Source organism: Eretmochelys imbricata, chromosome 28, assembly GCF_965152235.1.
Source record: "Eretmochelys imbricata isolate rEreImb1 chromosome 28, rEreImb1.hap1, whole genome shotgun sequence".
NCBI classification, from domain to species: domain Eukaryota; kingdom Metazoa; phylum Chordata; order Testudines; family Cheloniidae; genus Eretmochelys; species Eretmochelys imbricata.
The window spans coordinates 5848053-5868940 of NC_135599.1; the positions used below are offsets into that span (position 1 = coordinate 5848053).

At 49.2% G+C, this 20888-nt stretch overlaps 2 protein-coding genes across 7 annotated transcripts in view; one reads left to right on the forward strand and one right to left on the reverse strand.

The window, feature by feature from the left end:
* Positions 1–325, reverse strand: part of LOC144258252 (uncharacterized) — a 38796-nt gene extending 38471 nt beyond the window's left edge. For all 3 annotated transcript variants that reach the window (XM_077806677.1, XM_077806676.1, XM_077806675.1), the window contains exon 1: positions 193–325. The gene's annotated coding sequence lies outside the window, so the exon portion shown is untranslated. The remainder of the gene's footprint in view (positions 1–192) is intronic.
* Positions 326–492: 167 nt separating this feature from the next.
* On the forward strand, positions 493–20039 carry LOC144258261 (uncharacterized). 4 transcript variants are annotated; one of them, XM_077806691.1, is made up of 5 exons: positions 493–619; positions 4786–4874; positions 5565–5691; positions 14968–15081; positions 15445–20039. In XM_077806691.1, exons 2-5 carry the CDS (start codon positions 4794–4796, stop codon positions 17160–17162), a joined length of 2040 nt encoding a protein of 679 aa, XP_077662817.1. In that variant the 5' UTR covers positions 493–619; positions 4786–4793; the 3' UTR covers positions 17163–20039. The 4 variants fall into 4 exon arrangements, with proteins under 4 accessions (XP_077662817.1, XP_077662818.1, XP_077662819.1 ...); XM_077806692.1 differs by lacking the exons at positions 493–619; positions 4786–4874 and adding an exon at positions 14499–14538 and having other exon boundaries at positions 5560–5691; XM_077806693.1 differs by lacking the exons at positions 493–619; positions 4786–4874; positions 5565–5691 and adding an exon at positions 7587–7747.
* Positions 20040–20888: the final 849 nt, after the last annotated feature.

Below are 20888 nucleotides of genomic sequence, written 5' to 3' on the forward strand. Positions count from 1 at the left end.
CAGGGGAGGGGGCAGCGGTAAATCCGGGGGGATCTCAGCCCCCCCCCCCCCGCCCCCGTCTCTCCCCCCTCCCCGGCCACGTCCGGGCTGCGCCATTTTCCCCCCCTTCCCTCAGGTCTCCCCCCGCCCCCCCTTCTCCTGCCCCCCCCGGACACGGGGCAGAGTCACCGCCCCCGGGGCTCGCTCCGGTACCTGGAGGCGGCAGCGCCGCCGCCGCCGCCCCGCTCTGCGCATGCCCAGAGCCGGCAGCCACAAAACCCTCCAACGGCCCCGCACGAGCCCGCCAGAGCCGCCGCCGCGCCCCGCGCGCCTTCGCAGCCGGGCTCCCCCCGACGTCACGTCCGCTGCCGGGAGAGTCAGGAAGTCCCTCTCCCCGGGGGCCGCTCCTGCGCTGTCTGGCCCACCCGCCGGTCTGCGCATGCCCAGAGCCTGAGGACCCCCCCCCCCTAACGTCACTTCCGTTGCTGCCCCCGCGTGAGGCGGGAGCCCGGGCTGAGCAGCCGCGGCTCCCCCCTGGGGTCTGTGCTGGGGGGGCCCGTCATTAACCCCCCCGTGCCCGGCCGGGGGGGGCTTTCTGCAGCCGGGACCCGCCCCCCGGGCTCTGCCCGCCCCCGCCCCGGTGAGTGGGAGACCCCGCGGGGGGGGCAGGAAAGTGACTCTCTGCGCCCGGCACGGCTGGGATGGGGGGGGCAGAGACTGGGGCCCGGTGGGGGGTCCCTGGGGGGAGGGGGGTGTCGGGCGGGGGGGGGGGGTTGAACTGTCTCTGTGCAGCCAGGAAATTCCCGGGGGGGAAGTGGGGGGCGGGGGAGGAGTTAATTGGATCCTGTCCCTATTTGTGCCCCTCCCCCTTCCCCCCCCACGGGCACAAATGCCCCCCAGTTTTCCCCTTTTCCCTCTCGGTAGCTCCCACGTGGTTGTAAACTCCCCCCACCCCCCCATTGATCCGCTCTCTCGTCTCCCCTGATCCCCCCCCCGTCTCTCCCTCCTCCTCACATGTCCATTGAAACTCCCCTCCCGTGGGGGGGGCGGGATTTCCCTCCCCCCCGCCCCCGTTTTATCCGCAGCGATTTGTCCCGGTGTCAGTGGGAAGTTGGAGCCCGGAGCCATCCCCCAACCTGGCTGCCCCGGCGTGGGGGTGGGAGGAGACGCCGGGTCTCTGCCGGGGCGGGGAAGGGAGGGGACGTGTCCCCCATGGGGCTGCCCCCGATCCCCGCTTCCGAGTCCCACTTGCTGCCCCCCAACTGCAGCACCGTTGCCCCCAGCCCCCACCTGCCCCCCCACCTGCCCATCCCCCACTACCGCCCCCTCCCCGCCCCCAGGGAGCCCTCCAGCTCCCCCCTCTCGCCCCCTCCAGTCAGCCCCTCAGAGGGCTCCCTGCTGCCCAGGTGAACGGGGGCCGTGGGGGGGGGGGACACACCATCACTCTCTGTATATGTATTGGACAGTCACTGAAAATCTAGCCAACCAGTCCCCCTTTCCCACTCCTCCTATAATACATAAAAATCCCCTCCGATCTTGGCGTTTTTCTCTCATGTTATCCATTGCAAAGTTTGTGACACACATTCTCTGCAACCCTCAAAGATTGATATAAAATAACCTAAACATTTGCCTCACTTTCTCTCTGCGTGTCTATTTCTAAGTGAATATGCCTTGAGATTTTTCCCTCTCTCTCTAATTATAAGATACTAAAAAAAAAAAATCGGATTTACACCTTTTCTCAGACTCTTGAATATGTATATAAAATGTTTGCCAATGTTGCCCATTTCCGCTCCATTCATTTATCAAATAGTGATGTGAAATACACTCAGATTTTACCTCCTGCAACGACTGCTATAAAATCCCTCTCATTTTCCACTTTCCTCTCTATAATTTGCATAAATGGATCCAAAATCCCTCAGATTTCCACCCTTTCTCTTTCATTTCTGAACACTGATCTCAATTCTCAGGATTTCCCTCTTTCTACATTATTATCAAATGTCAATTAAAAATCCTTTTGTTTCTGGGGCAGTTCCCCATATTTCTAAATCCCAGCAACAACTTCTTCCTTGGAGGAAACCTGTTGCCCTGAGTCCTTCTCCATCCTGGAGGTTGCAGGGGGTTAAATTTCCCAGTGATCATCTTTCCCCTCTCCTTTGAGAATCATTTCTTCCCCCATTTATCTCTCTTAAAATGTTTGCCGATGAAAGAGACCAGCCACATACTTAATACACATCAAAGCCAGAGGCCTCCCCCTGACTGGGGATCAGTGGCCCCCACCTGGTAACAGGAGAGTTGGCTGGACCCTTTTCTTTTCTCCAGCTGGCACGGGATGAGGAGGTCCCTCTGAGTGCAGCGTGGGTCCAGAAGTATCCCAAACCCCATGACAAAGGGTCTGCTTGAGGGGTTGATTCCTGCAGTGCAAAGATGTAGCCACCTCTGGGGTGGATTTATGGTGGCCATTATTTGCTAGTGAAATTTCTTACCTATTTTGGCCCTCCATGGCTTCCCTTCTCCTGTTAAAGAGGCGTCCCCCCGGGCTCCCTCTGCCTGTGTGACTGGCCAGCAGGGGGTGGTGATAACTTTCTATCCACTTGTCAGACACTGTGAGGGAACACTGTTGCTGGGGGGGGCAGGTGTCTGTGTGGGGAGATTGCAGCGGGAGCTGAAGGGGCATTGTGGTAGGGGGAGGCCTCTGGGTGGCTGGGCAGGGGGGACCCTAGTCAGGTTGGTGGGTTCTGGAGGGTTTGGGGTTTCGGGGGGTAGTTCTGATGTGCCCAGCCCTAAGGCTATGGGTCCTGGAGGTGGGTATCGCCGGGGGCCTGGTGGCTGCAGACCAGTGGGGGTGGGCGTCTCTTGGGGAGGCGGGGCAGGGAGTTAGAGGGTGCCTGGTGCTGCGCCAGAGGCGCTGTCTGGACCGCCCCTGCTGGCTCCTGGGATCGTTGCAATGCCCAGTGCATGGGGGGGGGGGGGGGGAATCCCCGGAACTACGTCAGGGATGCCAGGCAAGCAGAGTGAGGGGTTCCACTCTAAAGCATCAGGGGGTCCCACTGGGGGGAGGAGGGGGCCCCAGGCAAATGGCATGGCAGATCCTACTGGAGGGCAGGTGGCGGTCCTAGGCAGGTAGTGGGAGAATCCCAGGAAGGCAGTGAGGGACTGAGTTCCCAGTGAGGAGTCCCCTTTGGGGTGGTCCCTGGCTGCTGGGGGATCTTGGTGGGGGGAACCCTTTGGGATTCCCAACCTGGCAGTCATGCTCTGGTGGGGATTCCCTGGCTGGTGGGGCTCTGAGGGGTATCTAGGGTCCCTGGCTGGGGTATCTGGGGGCTGCGCCCCAGGGAATATCTGGTGGGACCCTGGCTGGAGGGTGTCTGGGGCCCCTGGCTGTGGGCTCTGGGGACTGCTACTAACCATGCTCCTTCTCTCTGATGAACTTGTGCCATAATCCTGGCTCCAAGCACTGCCAGTCACCCCACAGCCACGCCCAGTCACCATGATAACTTTCTATCCACTTATCAAACAGTGTGTGTGAAATAACAGATTTTGCTTTTCTCCTCTTTCGAAAATTGCAGGAACTTTTGGTTCTGTTGGGAAAATTCATCTCCCCTTTTCCCCCCGACCTAGTCCAAGATTTTTGTGGGGGAGGGAGGTGAGAGGAGGGTTAGCATTGCCACACAGTGATCTCTTCCACAGCATTCTGGACTCATTCTTTATGAAATCTGGTTTCATTGAGACTGTTGTTACTCCAGAGTCACTGCATGGAAAAACAAGGAGGGACTCCAGAAGAACAGTGGGGCAAATGAGATTAGCAATTCTCCCTGTGAGGAGAGGCTCTCATTAGCTGCTCTCCTTAGGGAGCTAAGGGAGGGAAGGCTGCTCAAAGGCTCTGTCCCTCTCCGCTCAGGATATTGGGGTTCAGCTTCCTGGGTCAGACGCTGCAGCTTCCATTGTGATCTGGGAGACCAGGCTGAGCAGCTGCTGCTCCCCCACCGGGGGTTCTGTGCTGGGAAGTGACCTTAATTAAAGCTTCTTCTCTGCCGAGCCCAGGTGATGACTTTCTCCAGCTGGTACTAGCCCCCTAGGGCAGCCCTAAGCCCAGTTAATACTAAATTCTGAGCCAGAGACTCCAGGTAACTGAAAGAAATGAAGGGAAAATACTGGGATCTGGCCTTAAAATGACTCTACACAAACAGACCACCCCCCTCCCCCATTTCTCATCCTATTAGCAATTGCAGGGGTAAATCCAGCCATGGGGAGCAAACAACCCGGGAATGGGACTTTCCGACCAAATGGGCAGGGAGACGGGGACAGGGAAAAGGAGATAGGAGAAAGAGACTGAAAGGGGCCGTGGGAGAGAAGAGTTTCAAGAGCATTTTCCAGATCTCTAATCTGCCCAGACAGATGTATTACTTCACCATGGGTAGAATCACTTCCCTGTGGAAAAGATGAGGATCAGACAGAGGAAAACCCAGTTCCTGACCCCATATCCTTCCTGCTGGGGTGTGGCTGCCCTGGGGTCAGCGTCCGAGGGAATCCCCCACAGTGAATCCTTTAGTTCTGCTTTTTTCTAGCATTGTGTTCAGAGACTTTGTTACGGGGTGGGGGGAGGGAGAAGGGAGGTTAAAAATGTCTCTGTGGGCTTAGCCTGGCAGGAGGAGCCGGGTCTACACTGTAACAAAGAGAACAAACTTTTTCTCAGCATGGCAGACTCAAGGGTGTCTGTCTGCAGGGAAAGAGCCTGGGAGAATGGTGCTGTGAAATGAACTAAAGCCCGTTCCTAAACCTCCACAACTGCCCTTCTCGCCCTGCCAGGCTGCAGAATGACGTCCATGTTTCGCTCCAGTTCATCCTGTCCTCCCATGGGACAAGGGAGAGAAATGGTGGCAGAGGAGCCAGTTCAGGTAGGGATTATTGGCGGGGTGGCTGGTGGGTTCCTGCAGGAGGAGAGGGACAGCAAATACACCGGAGAGGGGAAGGTTTGCACCATCTGGTTTGGAGGTTGGAGCGGGGAAGGAAATGCACAGGGTAGAGAAAGGGAGGAGGCCAGGGGGTGGCAAACCTGCTGGGAAGTTGTTTAATAAGTGGCCTAGATTCTAGGAACAGACCCATGAGGTTCAGAGGTGGAAATGCCCTAATTTGTTGAACAGAAAATAACCCAGCTACATGGGGCTGGGAAAACTGACCAGACTCCCAGTGCTGAAGCCTGATCTGACTAACCAGCGGCTGCTGTGAGATATGAAGGGGCACCCACCAGTCAGGCTTAGGGGAGATTCCCGTCTCGCATATCCAGCTCCTCACGAGGAGGGTGTTGGGCTTCTGACCAGGGAGCTCTCCCTGGACTCTGCTAGGGGCTCCATCTCCTGTATCAGTCTGTGGCTAGTAGGTGTGTGATGGATCTGCTGGGAGAGATGGATCTGCTGGTCTTCATTCTCTCACCCTGGGGTTTCCAGGATGCTCTGTGCATGGTGGGGGTGGGACTCTGTTGACTGCGATCCACCCAGAGCTTCCATTTGATTGGCTCCTCTCCCCCACGAACAGTGGGGCTGTGAGTGGGGCAGCAGGTACTGAGTGTTGGACTCTTGCTCTTTCAGGGGCCGGTGACTTTCGAGGAGGTGGTTGTGTATTTCACCAGGGAAGAGTGGGCCCTGCTGGACCCCACTCAGAGAGTCCTCTACAGAGACGTCATGCAGGAGACCTATGAGAATGTGACCTCGCTGGGTAAGGATTCCTGTGCCCTCGGTTCTTGGAAGGGGAAAAGAAGAGTTAAGGTTTACATCAACCCCACAATGCCACCTCTGCTCTGTCCTGTTCCAGCATCACCCCAGTGACACACACACGACCAGAGACCCTCCCCTGCTGCAGAACACTTTGGGAACAGAGCACAGAAACAGTACCGCATAGTGTCAAATATCTCCTGTTTGCTCAAGTAAAACTGAGGGTTAGGTCCAGCATAACGAACAGAAGCTTCCTACTCGTGGCCTTCTCTCAAACCCTGAGTCTACTCCACCCAAACGGGAATGTGCTTGGGGTGTAAGAAGCAGGCTGCTGGAGTCAGAGCTGCTGGCCCAGGGTTATTTATCACAAAGACACTCAGTGCGTCCTTGCATGCTGGCTGGGGGTATCCAGACAAGGGAGCTCAGTGGTGGATTTAGCGTTAGTGGGGCCCTGTGCTCAGCGGGGAGGGGGGGGAGGAGGAGCTGCCAGTGGGTGCTCCAGCCCCAGAGCACCCAGTTAGTCAGTGCCTATGGCCCCCAGAATGCTGCTCCCCATCCCCTGGGGTCCCACCACTACCCGTACCCAAAGACAGTTCAGTCCTCACAAGTGCTCCCAAGGTGGGGTGAGCGGCTCCTGGAGCCCCACTCCCTAGTTCCACCAATTCTGCACTCTCCTCACTGCTGGTCTCATGACAACTCAGGCCCCAACGCTGGGCTGGACCCAAGCCTCCCAGGGACTGGAAACTCACAAATACCTTCTGCCTGGGAGAGGCACAGACCTCCCCCAAGGCACTGCAGACACATACTCCTCCTCCAATTCCACTCCTCTCATGGAAATCTCACACTCTTCGAGGTCCCGGCCAGCAGTCCCAAGACCTGCACCTCTCTCCAACTGGGGGCCTGAGCCCCACCCTGTTCCCCACTCCCTCGAAGGAAAGCCAAGTGCTGGGTGAGCATCTAACACTCCAAACATTCCTCACATCCTGTCTCAGACCGGGCAGCCGGATCAGCACATTCAGGTGAAGGCAGAAACAGAGGCAAGGAGACAGAGCTTCCACCTCCACCAGGTGAGAATGCAGCCATCTGGGAGGAACCTGCTATATGCCCAGAGGCCTTTATTCCTCCAGCCCGCGAGGAAAGGTGGCATGTCAGGAAGTTGCCCCTTAAATCCCACACACAAAAGGCCCTTCTTAGCAAAGGCAAAATCCTGAAGAGAAAAAGTAATGTTAAACAGGACTTAAGAGAGATACCTTAAGAACTTGGTGAAGAATTCATCACCTGACCAGGGACTTGAACCCTGGACCCTCAAATTGAAGTCTGATGCACTACCAACCGAGCTAGCCAGGCTCACAAAGAAAGAGAGCAAGTTGATGCAGAGGAGAAACTAATCAAGAAAAAGAGAGCTGGAAACAGTAGGGGAAACCTGCTGCTCTCTCTCTCACACTCTTCCCAGCCACAGCCTGGCCTGGTATTAGTGCTGGTTAAGAAGAGGGGAAAGTATCTGCATCTACCAGGTGTCCAGTAAGGCTCTCTTCCTTCTGCCACTGGCCTGTTCCTGGGATAACCCCCCGCATGACAGAGAGTGGTGACATTGGCAGAGAAAGCACCTGGAAAGCTTGAGGGTCTAAGCCAGTCACCTTTTGGAGCCTTGTGGCTTGGCCTCCTCTACCCTGGGAGTGTGGCCTATGAAGTCTGGCTCTTCCAGCCGCCCTCCTTGGCGTGACTTGCCAAAGGAGGAAGGGAGGCAGGAATGGGGCGAAAGAGGAAAGTCATGCTGAGGAAGGCAGGATAGAAACTAAGTGCCTCTGTGCGGCTAAGTAGGGTTAGTCGAGCGCTACCATTCGTTCTGCCAAAGCCTGGGGAGGTGGAGTTGGCCGCTGCGAGGTAGAATCCTGTGACTGTCTCTTGGCAGCCCAGGGATGGCTACTTGCAGCCCAGGAGAAGAAGCGGGGTTCTGGGTGGAAGGAAATAAGCAATGGTGACTCCGAGTGGGCTCCTTTCTGGCCAAGATGATGTGCTGTGGTGGCCTTGGGCATAGCCGCCAACTTCTTCTGGTGCTGGTGGGTGCTCAACCCCCCTCTGCCCCCGGCCCCACCCTGACTCCATCCCTGCCCTGCCCCCATTCCAACCCCTTCCCCAAAGTCCCTGCCCCAACTCCACCCCCTCCCTGCCCCATTCGACTCCGTCTCCAAATCCCTGGCCCTGCCTCCTCCCCTGAGTGCACAATGTTCCCGTTCTTCCCTCCTGTAACGCTGCTGGTTCTGGCAGGACCCAACTGAGAGTGCCAATTCAGGACAAATTGCTTCAAGCAGGGCAGTTACAGCCCAAGGCTGGGGTTTCTGTGCACACCAAGGCAAACTCAACCAGCCAGACAGAGAGGACTTTGGTTTTACCCCACTGGCTAACCACAAATCACACAAGCAATTCCCTTAGACACTCCAGTTTCCCAGTATCCCCACCAGTGCCCCTCATTATGGGGACAAATGGTTATGAAAACCAATACCCCAGTAAAAGAAAAAAGGTTCCCTCGATCCCAAAGGACCAAGCCCCAGACCCAGGACAATCTACAAATCAGATCTTACCCACAAATCACACTGTTGCCCATCCTTTAGAAGCTAAAATCTAAAGGGTTATTCATAAAAGAAAAAAGATAGAGATGAGAGCTAGAACTGGTTATGTGGAATCAATGACATCCAGTGATGGCCAAGTTCTTGGTTCAGGCTTGTAGCAGTGATAGAATAAACTGCAGATTCAAATCAAGTCTCTGGAGAACATCCCCAGCTGGGATGGGTCTTTCAGTCCTTGGTTCAAAGCTTCAGTGTAGCAAAGTCCCTCCACAGGTCAGAAGCAGGATTGAAGACCAGATGGGGGAGCTGCAGCAGCTCTTTATAGTCTCTTCCTGTGTGGTCTGTCTTTCTTTGTCCCAAAGACAAGCTGTCCATCACATGGCCTGGAAAACCCTCAGAGTTCTGTCCATAGGCATGTCCCTGCATACCTTGCTGAGTTGCAAGGCGTGTCTTCCTTCTCTCAGTGGGTCAGGTGTATCGCTGATGGTCCTTAATGGGCCATCAAGTAGGCTAGGCCGAGCTGATACCAACTTGTCTGGAGTGTTTCCCAGAAGCCCAGCACAAGTTTGAACTACAGACAGTATAGAGCCAATATTCATAACTTCAACTACAAAAATGATACACACACACAGACCGCATAATCATAATCAGCAAACCATAACCTTGTCTTAGACACCTCATTTGACCCCCTCTATATAAGATTTGATGCTACTACAGGACCTTGGTTGCAACAATGATCTATATGCTCCCAGTTCAAGTCAATAACGTGACACCCCCAACACAAAATTGATGCAGGAAGGGATGACACAAACATCACTGACTGCATCCCAAGAGCTTGCCATCCTTGGTTTTGTCTTACTACAGCAAGTATTGGTGTATAACAGAAATGGTTTATCAAAGTCATGTTCAATAATATGATTGAATCTCTTTACAAACTCAAGGTAAAACTTGGTTAGAACAATAGTGGATTGGATCTGCTCTTGCAGCATGGTTCCTGTATGTCTCGTGATCTTGCCAAGAGAACATACCTACTTTAACCATACAAGCTCTGGCAAATGTTTGAAACCCAATTAAGATCAAGTCAATGTAGATATTAATGTTGTCCATATTATAGAAATCTTGGCATTTAGCTGTGAAAGCAATATGGTAAGGTGCCTCCGTTTCTCCTTTCATACAGCACATCAAGTTTGGAATGTCTTTTCCTCTCTGAAAAGTTCCAAGACTTTTTACAAGCATTATCTGTGAAACATCCATATAACCAGGCCTTTTAACATAAAATGTGATCTTCTGCATCACTTTTAACATATTCAAGGGATTTTCCAAAAGATTAGGCACATTGTACATTTTTACAGCTTTTGGTAATAGCAACACATCAGTTACAAGAAGTACCATTAGCAATAACAACAAATTCATTGCAAGTGTCCATTTTCAATCATTTTTGTCATGCCACACCTTTCGCTCAATACCATTGGGGTTTGGGCCTTTTAGGGTTAGCCTGTGGCTTCCCTTTGCAAAATAAAGTCTCCTTTCCTCCTTGTCCTGAAGAATCAAACCCTGATTTCTCTTGCTTAACAGAATTCACTGGCTGCTAGGGTGGGCTCTCTTTGCTAACAGAATCATAGAATATCAGGGTTGGAAGGGACCTCAGGAGGTCATCTAGTCCAACCCCCTGCTCAAAGCAGGACCGATCCCCAATTAAATCATCCCAGCCAGGGCTTTGTCAAGCCTCACCTTAAAAACTTCTAAGGAAGGAGATTCCACCACCTCCCTAGGTAACGCATTCCAGTGTTTCACCACCCTCCTAGTGAAAAAGTTTTTCCTAATATCCAACCTAAATCTCCCCCACTGCAACTTGAGACCATTACTCCTTGTTCTGTCATCTGCTACCACTGAGGACAGTCTAGAGCCATCCTCTTTGGAACCCCCTTTCAGGTAGTTGAAAGCAGCTATCAAATCCCCCATCATTCTTCTCTTCCGTAGACTAAACATCCCCAGTTCCCTCAGCCTCTCCTCATAAGTCATGTGTTCCAGTCCCCTAATCATTTTTGTTGCCTTCCGCTGGACTCTTTCCAATTTTTCCACATCCTTTTTGTAGTGTGGGGCCCAAAACTGGACACAGTACTCCAGATGAGGCCTCACCAGTGTCGAATAGAGGGGAACGATCATGTTCCTTGATCTATTAGCAAGTCTTTCTTCTCCCAGTCAGTCAGGTAATTTGCATTCAAACAGACAGGAGCCTGTTCACCAGTTTTCAGATCCTTCACTGCTACCAATCCTAAGGCTGGACTCTGTCTTAAAGAGAAACCATCCATTTTCCCTAACAAGCTAGACACAAAGTTCTCTTTTCCTTCCCTTACCAACCTGTGCTGCCACATGGAATCAGAAGTTAACTCCACTGAGAGAATACAAGTCCTATCGAAAGTGTCTAGAGATGAGAGTATACCTGCCATCCCCTGCATTCTCGAGAGATTAACTTCACAGCTGATCTGCTCTGCAGACTCAGCTACCCAGTCTTCCCTCTGAACCTGAGACACACACTGTTCACTTACAGAATCTACATGGAGACATTCCTCTCTCAACAACTGTGTCTCCTCAACAAGCTGGCCAAACACAGCCACTTGGTTATAGGACTGTTCAACTTTCTTAACAGCTTTCACTCCATCTGAGACCTTCTCAAAGCTATCCACACTGGATCTTTCAAAAGGAAAGTCAGTGTATCCATTCACAACAGAAAATTTCTGGCTGTTAGGAACTGAAACGTTCTTGATCGCTTTCACGCCCTTCAGTTGCAGTAAACTGCTTGCAAAGACTGCCATAAGGATTCCTTTCCCTCGGGGCTTTTCTATGCAACAATTCACCCTTCACAGAAATTCTGCCCTTACCCTCTTGGCTGAGGGCTTGCTCTAAAGGAACACTTTCCTGAGCAACAACAGACTCTTTCTGGGTCTCACTTACATCCAGAATCACTTCTGGCCCATCTGGCGGATTCCTACACAATCCCCTTTCAGGCAAACTTATAGACTTCCAAGATAAAAAGTTAGAGGTATTCTCCTTCTCTTTGCCACACACAAGTTCAGGAATCTTTTCCTTCTTGCTGCAAGTTTCCACACAATCAGTAGGTAACACAATCAAATCACCTTTCTGCTCTCCTTGTGCCCTGGCTAGGATCTCACCCTGATCAGACAGAGTTGCTCCACCCTTTCCCAGCAACACACTAGCAACAGGCAAAATACAAGCACCAGAATTGTCTGGTCTCTGGGATTTTGCTAGGACACTAAATGGATGCATCCTAGTTACAGGGCCATTCTCCCGAGCAGACCCAAACTTAGGACCATTCCCTTCCTGGGCTTTAGTTGAATCCAGAACCAACTTTGAGACAACTGCACTATTCTCAACCATCACAGGCTGAAAGGAACCTTCTTTCTGCTCCACAGATAAAGAAGAGCTGGAGACACATTCTCCTTTAACAGACACACAGCTTGGGATCTCTTTCCCCTAGTCCCAGCACACAAGGCTGGTCACAGACAACTGCTTGGAGACTGGGGTAGCTCCCTCCATAAGCAAGTCAATACCCCTGACAGACACAGGCACATTTCCTTCACTGTCTCACTTCTCCACACAGTTAACAGGTAAGGTATAGGAACACTCATCTTCCATTCTCCTCGCTTTCCCAAACTGCTGACTAGACAAAGCCATCAGCTCGTAAGGCTGCCTAGGCTCATCCAAATTTTCCTTACCAGGCACATTGCCACTCCCAACAGATAACCTGCTGCTCTTCTCACTATACTGAGCTACTTCCAGCAAATCACAGTTACCCTTTTCAGGTTCACTTTTACAAGCTGTACTAGCCAACAATCCATCGCCCATAAAAAATCTACCCTTTCCTTCCTCAATTAGGGCTTCAACCTGACCATCCACTTTAATCTGTTCCTGAGAAACATTGTCCAGACCAATGAGTTCTTTCGGTGCTTGATCTAATTCCAGATTCACTTCTGAGACATTAGACAGACATTCAGAAACTTCATTCACAGACAAACAGCTCTTTTCCTCAGACCAAACATTTGGAGAAACCCTGCCCAGTCAAATCATTGCCCATAATAGACACAGGTTTAAAATCATTCCTTTCCTGTGACTGGCTACTTGGACTGAACAAAGCTTTAATATTTTCCCCAATCAAAAGATCCTTAGGCAATAATTTCCTTACATGAGCTACAACTTCATGCTTAGTACCATTCCATTCAAGGTGGATTCTGTCTAAAGGCACACTTACAGTAAACTCACAGAGGACAACAACATTCACACTCTGATTTGGAAGTAATCTTCCTCTTTGACTAGATCTGCTTTAACAAGAGTGATGTTAAAAGCCATAATTTGCCCTAAATAGCTTTTACCATTGACTTCTACACTCTCTGAATTTTTCACCACCACTCCCATACAGAGCATTGGCACAATTTATGGGGCCACCCTCTACTGAACTCACAGTAACAGCATTTACATAAAAGGTGGCAGAGTTGGGGTACGTTTGGTTACACCCAGACAATTGCTCAGAGTTATACAACACACCAACACTGTTATATCCTGGACTTTAAAGAGGATACAATTTCTGCTGTTCTTCCATTGCTTTTTTGACTTGGAGCTGAAGTCTTGTCAGTTTCTTGTTGCATCTGGCGGACCCTCTCCTTAGCAGCCAGCCTTTCCTTCTGTCTTTCAGAAGCTTCTTTTTCCAGTTGGGCCAAGGCTTGCTTCTCATTCAAATTTCTGTCCGTTTTTGTTCATGTTCCAACTGCAGGCTGTCTCTCAGGGCTTGCAATTTCATTGCTTCTGCAGCTTCTTTAGCATCAGGTAAGGACTGTGCTCCTTCCTCCTGATCACTGGCCATTAACAGATATCTCAGTTCTTGATTTGTAGCTTCTTTGTAAAGCTTATCCCCTTTTCTGAACACAAATCTTCAAGGGCTTTTTTGTCAAGGCCCTCATATGCTCTTTGCTCACCCATTGCAACTGGTCTTTAACCAACCAACCTCTCAATACCAAAATTCAAATATGGATAGTGTGGGGTTCTGATCCAAAGCTTAACTGACCTGGTTCTGTGGATCCAAGCATGACTACGCCACTGTAACGATGCTGGTTGTGGTGGGACCCAACTGCAAGTGCCAATTCAGGACAAATTGCTTAAAGCAGGGCAGTTAGAGCCCAGGACTGGGGTTTTTCAACCTTTAAGGCAAACCAAACCAGCCAGACTGAGAAGACTTTGGTTTTACCCCACTGGCTAACCACAAGTCACACAATCAATTCCCTTAGAGAACTCCCATTTCCCAGTATCACCACCAGTGCCACTCATTATGGGGACAGATGGTTATGAAAACCAATACCCAACAAATACTATGTACAAAATTGGTCATAATTTTGTAGAAGAGTGGACATAGGGGTACAGACTGACACAGTGTCTGTCTATTCCCAGCAGATATGTGGGTATTTCAATCCCTCATAAGCAGAGTGTTCGGCATCTTCAAGGACCTGGGGAGCTGGTCCTGGGAATTCACTGGTTTATTGTGACACTGGAATTGTGAGACACTTTATATTATTATTATTTTATTATTAATACCAATATGATAAAATTGCGATAAATCGTGCTAGATATGCCATGTAAGGTGTCAGTGAAAATGCTATGATTTTCCAAGTATGGTGATTTTGTATCTATCTTCGTATCACCTTTGTATTGTGAGATATAGCTATGTAGGGTATATCTGTATTTCCAGACTTGTGCAGTGTTTCTGGATGACACATCCAGACATATTGGCATCAGCACTGCCTAGCCTGTTCAATGGCCCATCCAGGGTCATCAGCTGTACTATGAGCACATGGAAAGGACCAAGGGGATACACCTATTGAGTCCACAAGACATGCAGGGGTATGCCTGTGTAGTGAGAACTCCAAGGCTTTTCCATGCCATGTGCTGTGAAGCTTGTGATTGGGACAAAAGAAGTACAAGCCACATGGCAAAAGGACTATAAAGGGAAGCTGCATCTGGATTTTCTGGATTGAAGAGAAAATCCCTCTTCTTACCTCTGGAGCAACTTCTCTACAAACTGAAGCCTTGAATGATGTGGATGTGTTCCAGATGGACTTTCAAGCCAGCAACTCACCAATACTGTGAAGAACCAGATACAGAGATTTCTGAATGTATCTGCTTTCCCATTTAACAACTTCTTTCTTTCTGTCTTTCTTTTATAATAAACCTTTAGTTTAGATGCTAAAGCACTGGCTGGAAGGATGGAATTTTGGGTAAGTTCCAAATCTATACTGACCTGGTAATGTGGCTGACCCTTTGGGGTCAGAAGAACATTTTGCCTGTGTGCACAGAGGTTTTAAATAACCTCTCACTGTACTGGACCTAGGTGCTGATTGGGAGTCAGAGAACTGGAATGCAATAAACGGGGCTGTGTGATTTCTTTTTTCAGATTCTCAATAACCAGTGTGGGGGAATCACAGGCACAGTTTGTGACTGGTCAGTGAGTTTAACTTCAGTGTTAACCACCAGTTTTCAGAGCATCTGCTCTCCCTTTTTCAGCCTGCCCTGACTTTAGTATTTTCAGTGAGGACTATCACAGGCACACCAGGTCACACTAAGTACTGTAGTTAAATTAATAGAATGTTTTTTATGACATTCTTATGAAATCAACTGAACTTCTTTCTTTTCTTTCATCTGAGCAGGGTTTCCAGTTTCCAAACCTGATATGATCTCCCAGCTGGAACAAGGGGAAGAGCCATGGGTCTCAGAGCTCCAGGGTTCACAGGAAAGACAGATCCTGAGAGCTCCCTGCATAGGTAAGGAAACATTTAAACCAAATCAGAATCTGTAAGTGCCTGAAGGAAACATCTGGGATGCCCTACAAAGCCCTTGGGAGGTCTCTCAGTTCATTATTATTGCAAGCAGGGGTCATTTCCTCAGGGTAACTATAGCTCAGGGCTTCCTGTAGATTCTAGCAGACACCAGGCCACAGCTTCCTCTATTTCCCCCTGTGAATTTGGATGTGATGTGAAGGCCCAATTCATCCCCTCCTCTCTCCTATTTGGGAGAAGAGTTTGGGGGAGTTCAGTTCCTGATTTTTACTTGACTTCTCTCCAGCACTTGTTTTGGTTTGGCCTTCCCCTTTCCATCCCTGTTTGAGGTTTCTGTCTCTATCACAGGAGGTGATGCAATGGCATGTGAGAAAGAGGAGCAGAATTCTCAGCAGGAAGATGCTGAGCAAGTGGATAAACACAGAGCACTATCACAAAGATTGGAAAGGAATGTGTCCAGGAGTCATGTCCAGGAAAAATCCTGTGAGATTCAGCACAGACCAGAAAGAAAGCAGGGAAACCAGCCAGGGGAGGAAGTGGGTGAATGTATTTCCTGTCACGGAACTCAGAAGCACCTCAAGGAAACCACAACACAGCAGGAAATCCTCAAGGGAAAGAGAAAAAATACATGCACTGAGTGTGGAAAAAACTTATGTGACTACTCAGCCCTTCTAAAGCATCAGAGAATCCACACAGGGGAGAGGCCCTATGAATGCAGTGAGTGTGGGAAAACCTTCAATCGCAGCTCGCATCTTATTAGTCATGAGAGAATCCACACAGGGGAGAGGCCCTATGAATGCTGTGAGTGTGGGAAATGCTTCACTAACAGCTCAGCCCTTTCTGAACATCAGCGAATCCACACAGGGGAGAGGCCCTATGAGTGCTGTGAGTGTGGGAAAAGCTTCACTCACAGATCAGCCCATTCTAGACATCAGAGAATCCACACTGGGGAGAGGCCGTATAAATGCAGTGAGTGTGGGAAAAGCTTCACTAGCAGCTCAGCACTTTCTGGACATCAGAGAATCCACACAGGGGAGAGGCCCTACGAATGCAGTGAGTGTGGAAAAAACTTCACTCACAGATCAGGCCTTTTTGAGCATCAGAGAATCCACACGGGGGAGAGGCCCTATGAATGCAGTGAGTGTGGGCAAACCTTCAATTGCAGCTCACACCTTATTAGGCATCAGAGAATCCACACAGGGGAGAGGCCCTATGAATGCAGTGAGTGTGGAAAAAACTTCACTCACAGATCAGGCCTTTTTCACCATCAGAGAATCCACACAGAGGAGAGGCCCTATCAATGCCGTGAGTGTAGGAAAACCTTTAATCGCAGCTCGCACCTCATTAGGCATCAGAGAATCCACACTGGAGAGAGGCCCTACGGATGCAGTGAGTGTGGGGAAAGCTTCACTAACAGCTCAGCCCTTTCTGAACATCAGAGAATCCACACTGGGGAGAGGCCCTACGGATGCAGTGAGTGTGGGAAAAACTTCACTCACAGGTCAGCCCTTTCTAGACATCAGAGAATCCACACAGGGGAGAGGCCCTACGAATGCAGTGAGTGTGGGAAAAACTTCACTCAGAGATCAGCCCTTTCTAGACATCAGAGAATCCACACGGGGGAGAGGCCCTATGACTGCAGTGAGTGTGGGAAAAACTTCACTCACAGATCAGGCCTTTTTGAGCATCAGAGAATCCACACAGGGGAGAGGCCCTATCAATGCCGTGAGTGTAGGAAAACCTTCAATTGCAGCTCACACCTTATTAGGCATCAGAGAATCCACACCGGAGAGAGGCCCTTTGAATGCAGTGTGTGTGGGAAAAGCTTCACTAACAGCTCAGCCCTTTCTGAACATCAGAGAATCCACACAGGGGACAGGCCCTATGAATGCCGTGAGTGTGGGAAAAGCTTCACTCACAGATCAGGCCTTTTTCACCATCAGAGAATCCACACAAGGGAGAGGCCCTATCAGTGCTGTGAGTGTGGGAAAACCTTCTCTTCCTACTCAGCACATATTATCCATCAGAGAATCTGCAATGGGGATCAAGACCATAAAAACCTCTAGGGCTGTCAATACTTTACTTTTCCTGATTCCCACATTGTAACTTTTTTTAAAGCTGTTTGAACTGTTTGTAGCACCGTTATCCCTCAGCTTGTCCAGATGCGTGGCCCATTTTAGCCTTTTGCAGTTCACCCTCTTCGAGGTGGACCCATTTGTCCTATCAATTCCATTCTCCCATGAATAATTTGAGTGTGCCCTTCCTACCAGGGAGCATCACGTTTATGCCATTCCTCCTATTGCAATGTTATAGTTAGAGTTACCAGTGATGCAACTTGTATCATTGCCAGTTGTTCTCACGTTGCTCTGGGTTCTGCTGAAGAGCAGTTATATTGGGAACTTTTAAATTCTATTCAAATGAAGAGGAACAGGGGCAGGAAAAGAAGTGTCATTTCACCCTCTGTGACACTGGAAGGATATGGGGTGACTCAGATTCCCTCCTTCCCCATCTCTGCAGAACTGTTACCTTTTGGCTGAGCCAGGCAGAGTTTATTTTCATCACATTCTACCCATCCGCTTCTGTAAGTGTCATGTGATGAAGTGTTCTCAGCTGTCTGTGCTTGGAGATGATGCTTTGACTTCTTTAATCCTATATCAGTCTCTATGACTGGAGATGAAAGTGTCAAAGACCTGCAAGGGGACTTTAAATGGATCTCAAACACAGTGTGATCATTTGGAGTTTAAATCTCAGGTTCCATCAATTGGTAAAGCCACTTCTGGCAAGGGGGCTGTTTTGTCCCCCATTATGAGGGATGCTAGGTTACTAAAAATTTTGTAAATAGCATAACTGACTCTTGAGACAGTGCTGTGTGAAGCAGGTTTGAATGGATCAGGAGAATGTAATGGGAGAATCTCTTGTCCTGATTCTGAATAATCAGAGGTAACCTGCTTTGGAATTTCACTTGAAACTTTCATTTTCATGTATTCTCTCTCTCTGTGATGTGAATTTATATCTTTCCTGAAGGCTGTCTGGTCACCCAATTGGATATTAGTTCAGTTTGATAGGCTGTAGCTCAGATTTATTGGAGAATTTAAGACAAATGACCATTGGCTAAAGTAGTCATTTCTCAGTTCAACTTTGCTTTTTCCCTGTTCCTCCATGATGACATGGAGAAAGTTCAAGTGTAGTTTTGTCAACATTAGAGAACTCTCCATTTTACTGGACATGCGAAGAAAGAAACAGCCGTGATTTAAAATCTCCACTCAGAAATGGTGAACAACAGCAGAACCCCAACTAACAGAAGAAAGTGCATATGATCACAGTGTAGTTCAGTTGTTTAAGGCAATATTATCTCAGATGATCTGGTGAGAGAATTCCCTGGTAAGTGATTTGGAACTAGGCAAAATGCCCTTGTATTTGGTTCCCCAAGCATTTGTAACCCAGGCCCTACAGAAGATCTCCCCTAGCTAATCCTATGGTATGGGGAATGCTCCCCTTCATGATGCAGATGTTGAGGAAATAGTAGTGGGATTTTTGTTGAATTTATCCTTTGTAGGTGCCAAAAAGGTGTATAAAATGAAATCAGTGTGGGAAATCTAATAGCTGCAGAAAAATAGCTATTTTTGAATAGAAACTCTAGCTCTAGTAGCTAACAGAGATTCTGATCTAGCCCTGTGTCCTGTCCCTTTCCTGGAACTGTGCTACCAAATTAAAGAACAGCTGGGCATTTTTCAGGAAGTCATTGCTCACTAACACTGCTGATATTTAGAGTGGTTTCATAAAGGATTCTACTTCAGAGAAGTATAAATTTACCCTAAAAAGGGCAAGGATTTGGGGTTGAAAAAGTACACACTCAATTCTTGCTTTCCACCTCAGTAAAGGAAGCTATGATGACCAATGACCCAGAAAATTGTTTGCACAACTTCCCTTCCTAGTTCAATATCATTGATTACAGTTCCAAAGGATTCAGAGTAGCAGCCATGTTAGTTTGCATCCATAAAAATAAAAGGAGTATTTGTGGCACCTTAGAGACTGGCAAATTTATTAGAGCATAAGCTTTCATGAGCTACAGCTCAATTCATCGGTATGCGTCCGATGAAGTGAGCTGTAGCTCACGAAAGCTTATGCTCTAATAAGTTTGTTAGTCTCTAAGGTGCCACAAGTTCCAAAGGATGCCATTGTTAGTTTGAGAACAATCACCCTTCACTGTTTGGATCCAAAGAGAGAGTGCTTCATAGGACAGTCCTTCCCTGTGGATGCCTGATTGGTTAACAAGGACTCTCAGGCTGTAGAAATGATGGTAACCAATGAGGCAATGAATGTGTCAGGCTCCAATTTCAGACTTCTGGATCCACACATGTTGAGTCCTGGTACTATGGTTTCGTGTCTGATGTTACGGCTACACAATAAAGCTGATGTTGGCGCAGATACACCCATATAACTGTGCTGGTCTAGCACTGCTATTAGAGATGCTCTAAGCCAATGGGAGAGATCTCTCCCATCAGACTTCGTTAGTCCAGCCCCCGCAAGCGGCGGTGACTATGTTGGCAGGAGAAACTCTCCTGCTGACGTAGCGCTATGTACACAGGGGATTAGGGCTGTGTAACTACATTGCTCAGCTGGGTGGATTTTTCACACCCCTGAGCAATATAGTTATACCGATAAATGTCTTTAGTGTAGACTGGACATTTTTTCTTGTTTTATGCATTCACCTCACTTCTCCACCTCCTCCTACTTTGAAAGAATAAAAAGTGTGAAAAGAGAGGTATTTTTCCTCATGATGCAAACATTCCTACATAGGACACCCCTTCCACCAACATACATTGCAGAAGATCCTGAGATATATGAACTCACAGAAGTGGTTGGGACCTACATTGGGACAAGCTACAATTTGAGCCAAGGTTCAGTTGTTGGAAGTGGGGATTAAAAGAAAACTAAGGGTACGTCTACAGTACAAAATTATTTTGAAATTATTCTATTTGAATTTTTGGAAGTGATTTTATACATTCAGTCTTCTGTGTCCTAACTAAAGCACGTGAATTTGGCAGAGTGCATCCAAAGTAACGAGGCTAGCATCGAATATCAGAGCGGTGCACTGTGGGTAGCTATCCCACAGTTCCCACAGTCCCTGATGCCCATTGGAATTCCGGATTAAGCTCCCAATGCATGATGGGACAAAAACATTCTCTCGGGTGTTTCTGGGTGTGTCTCATCAGTCGCTCCTCCCTACGTGAAAGCTCTCCCGCTCTTGCTGCACTACTGAGCTTCTCCATGTTGTCTGTCCTGGGCTCCTGCCTCCATGAAAGCTACAGAAGAGAACCATTTCCTGCCTTTTTTTGGCTATCGTGAACTGAACAGCATCTCTTCCACTGCTACTCTGCTCTCCTATGTTTCGCGCCCTTTTTCCAGGATTACCTGTGCAGGCGCCACAGCATGGCAAGCATGGAGCCCGCTCAGGTCTCCACTGCAGTTTTGACCAGAAAATTACGGTTGGGGATGTTGAAATGCCTATAGTTATCCTCGCGGACCCAGCCTACTGCTTAATGCCATGGCTCATGAAGCCATACGCAGGCACCCTGGACAGTGGTAAGAAGCTGTTCAACTATAGGCTGAGCAAGTGCAGAACGGTGGTAGAGTGTGCTTTTGGACGTTTGAAAGCGCGCTGGTGCAGTTTACTGACTCGGTTAGATCTCAGCATAACCAATATTCCAATTGTAATTGCTGCTTGTGGTGTGCTCCACAATATCTGTGAGAGTAAGGGGGAGACGTTTTTGGTGGGGTGGGAGGTTGAG

Excerpts from the sequence above, each read along its gene's own strand:
- LOC144258261 (XM_077806691.1), top strand. The coding sequence starts at position 4,794 with ATGACGTCCATGTTTCGCTCCAGTTCATCCTGTCCTCCCATGGGACAA. Across the intron at positions 5,692-14,967 it reads TGAGAATGTGACCTCGCTGG|GGTTTCCAGTTTCCAAACCT; the intron begins GTAAGGATTCCT and ends TCATCTGAGCAG. Across the intron at positions 15,082-15,444 it reads CCTGAGAGCTCCCTGCATAG|GAGGTGATGCAATGGCATGT; the intron begins GTAAGGAAACAT and ends TCTCTATCACAG.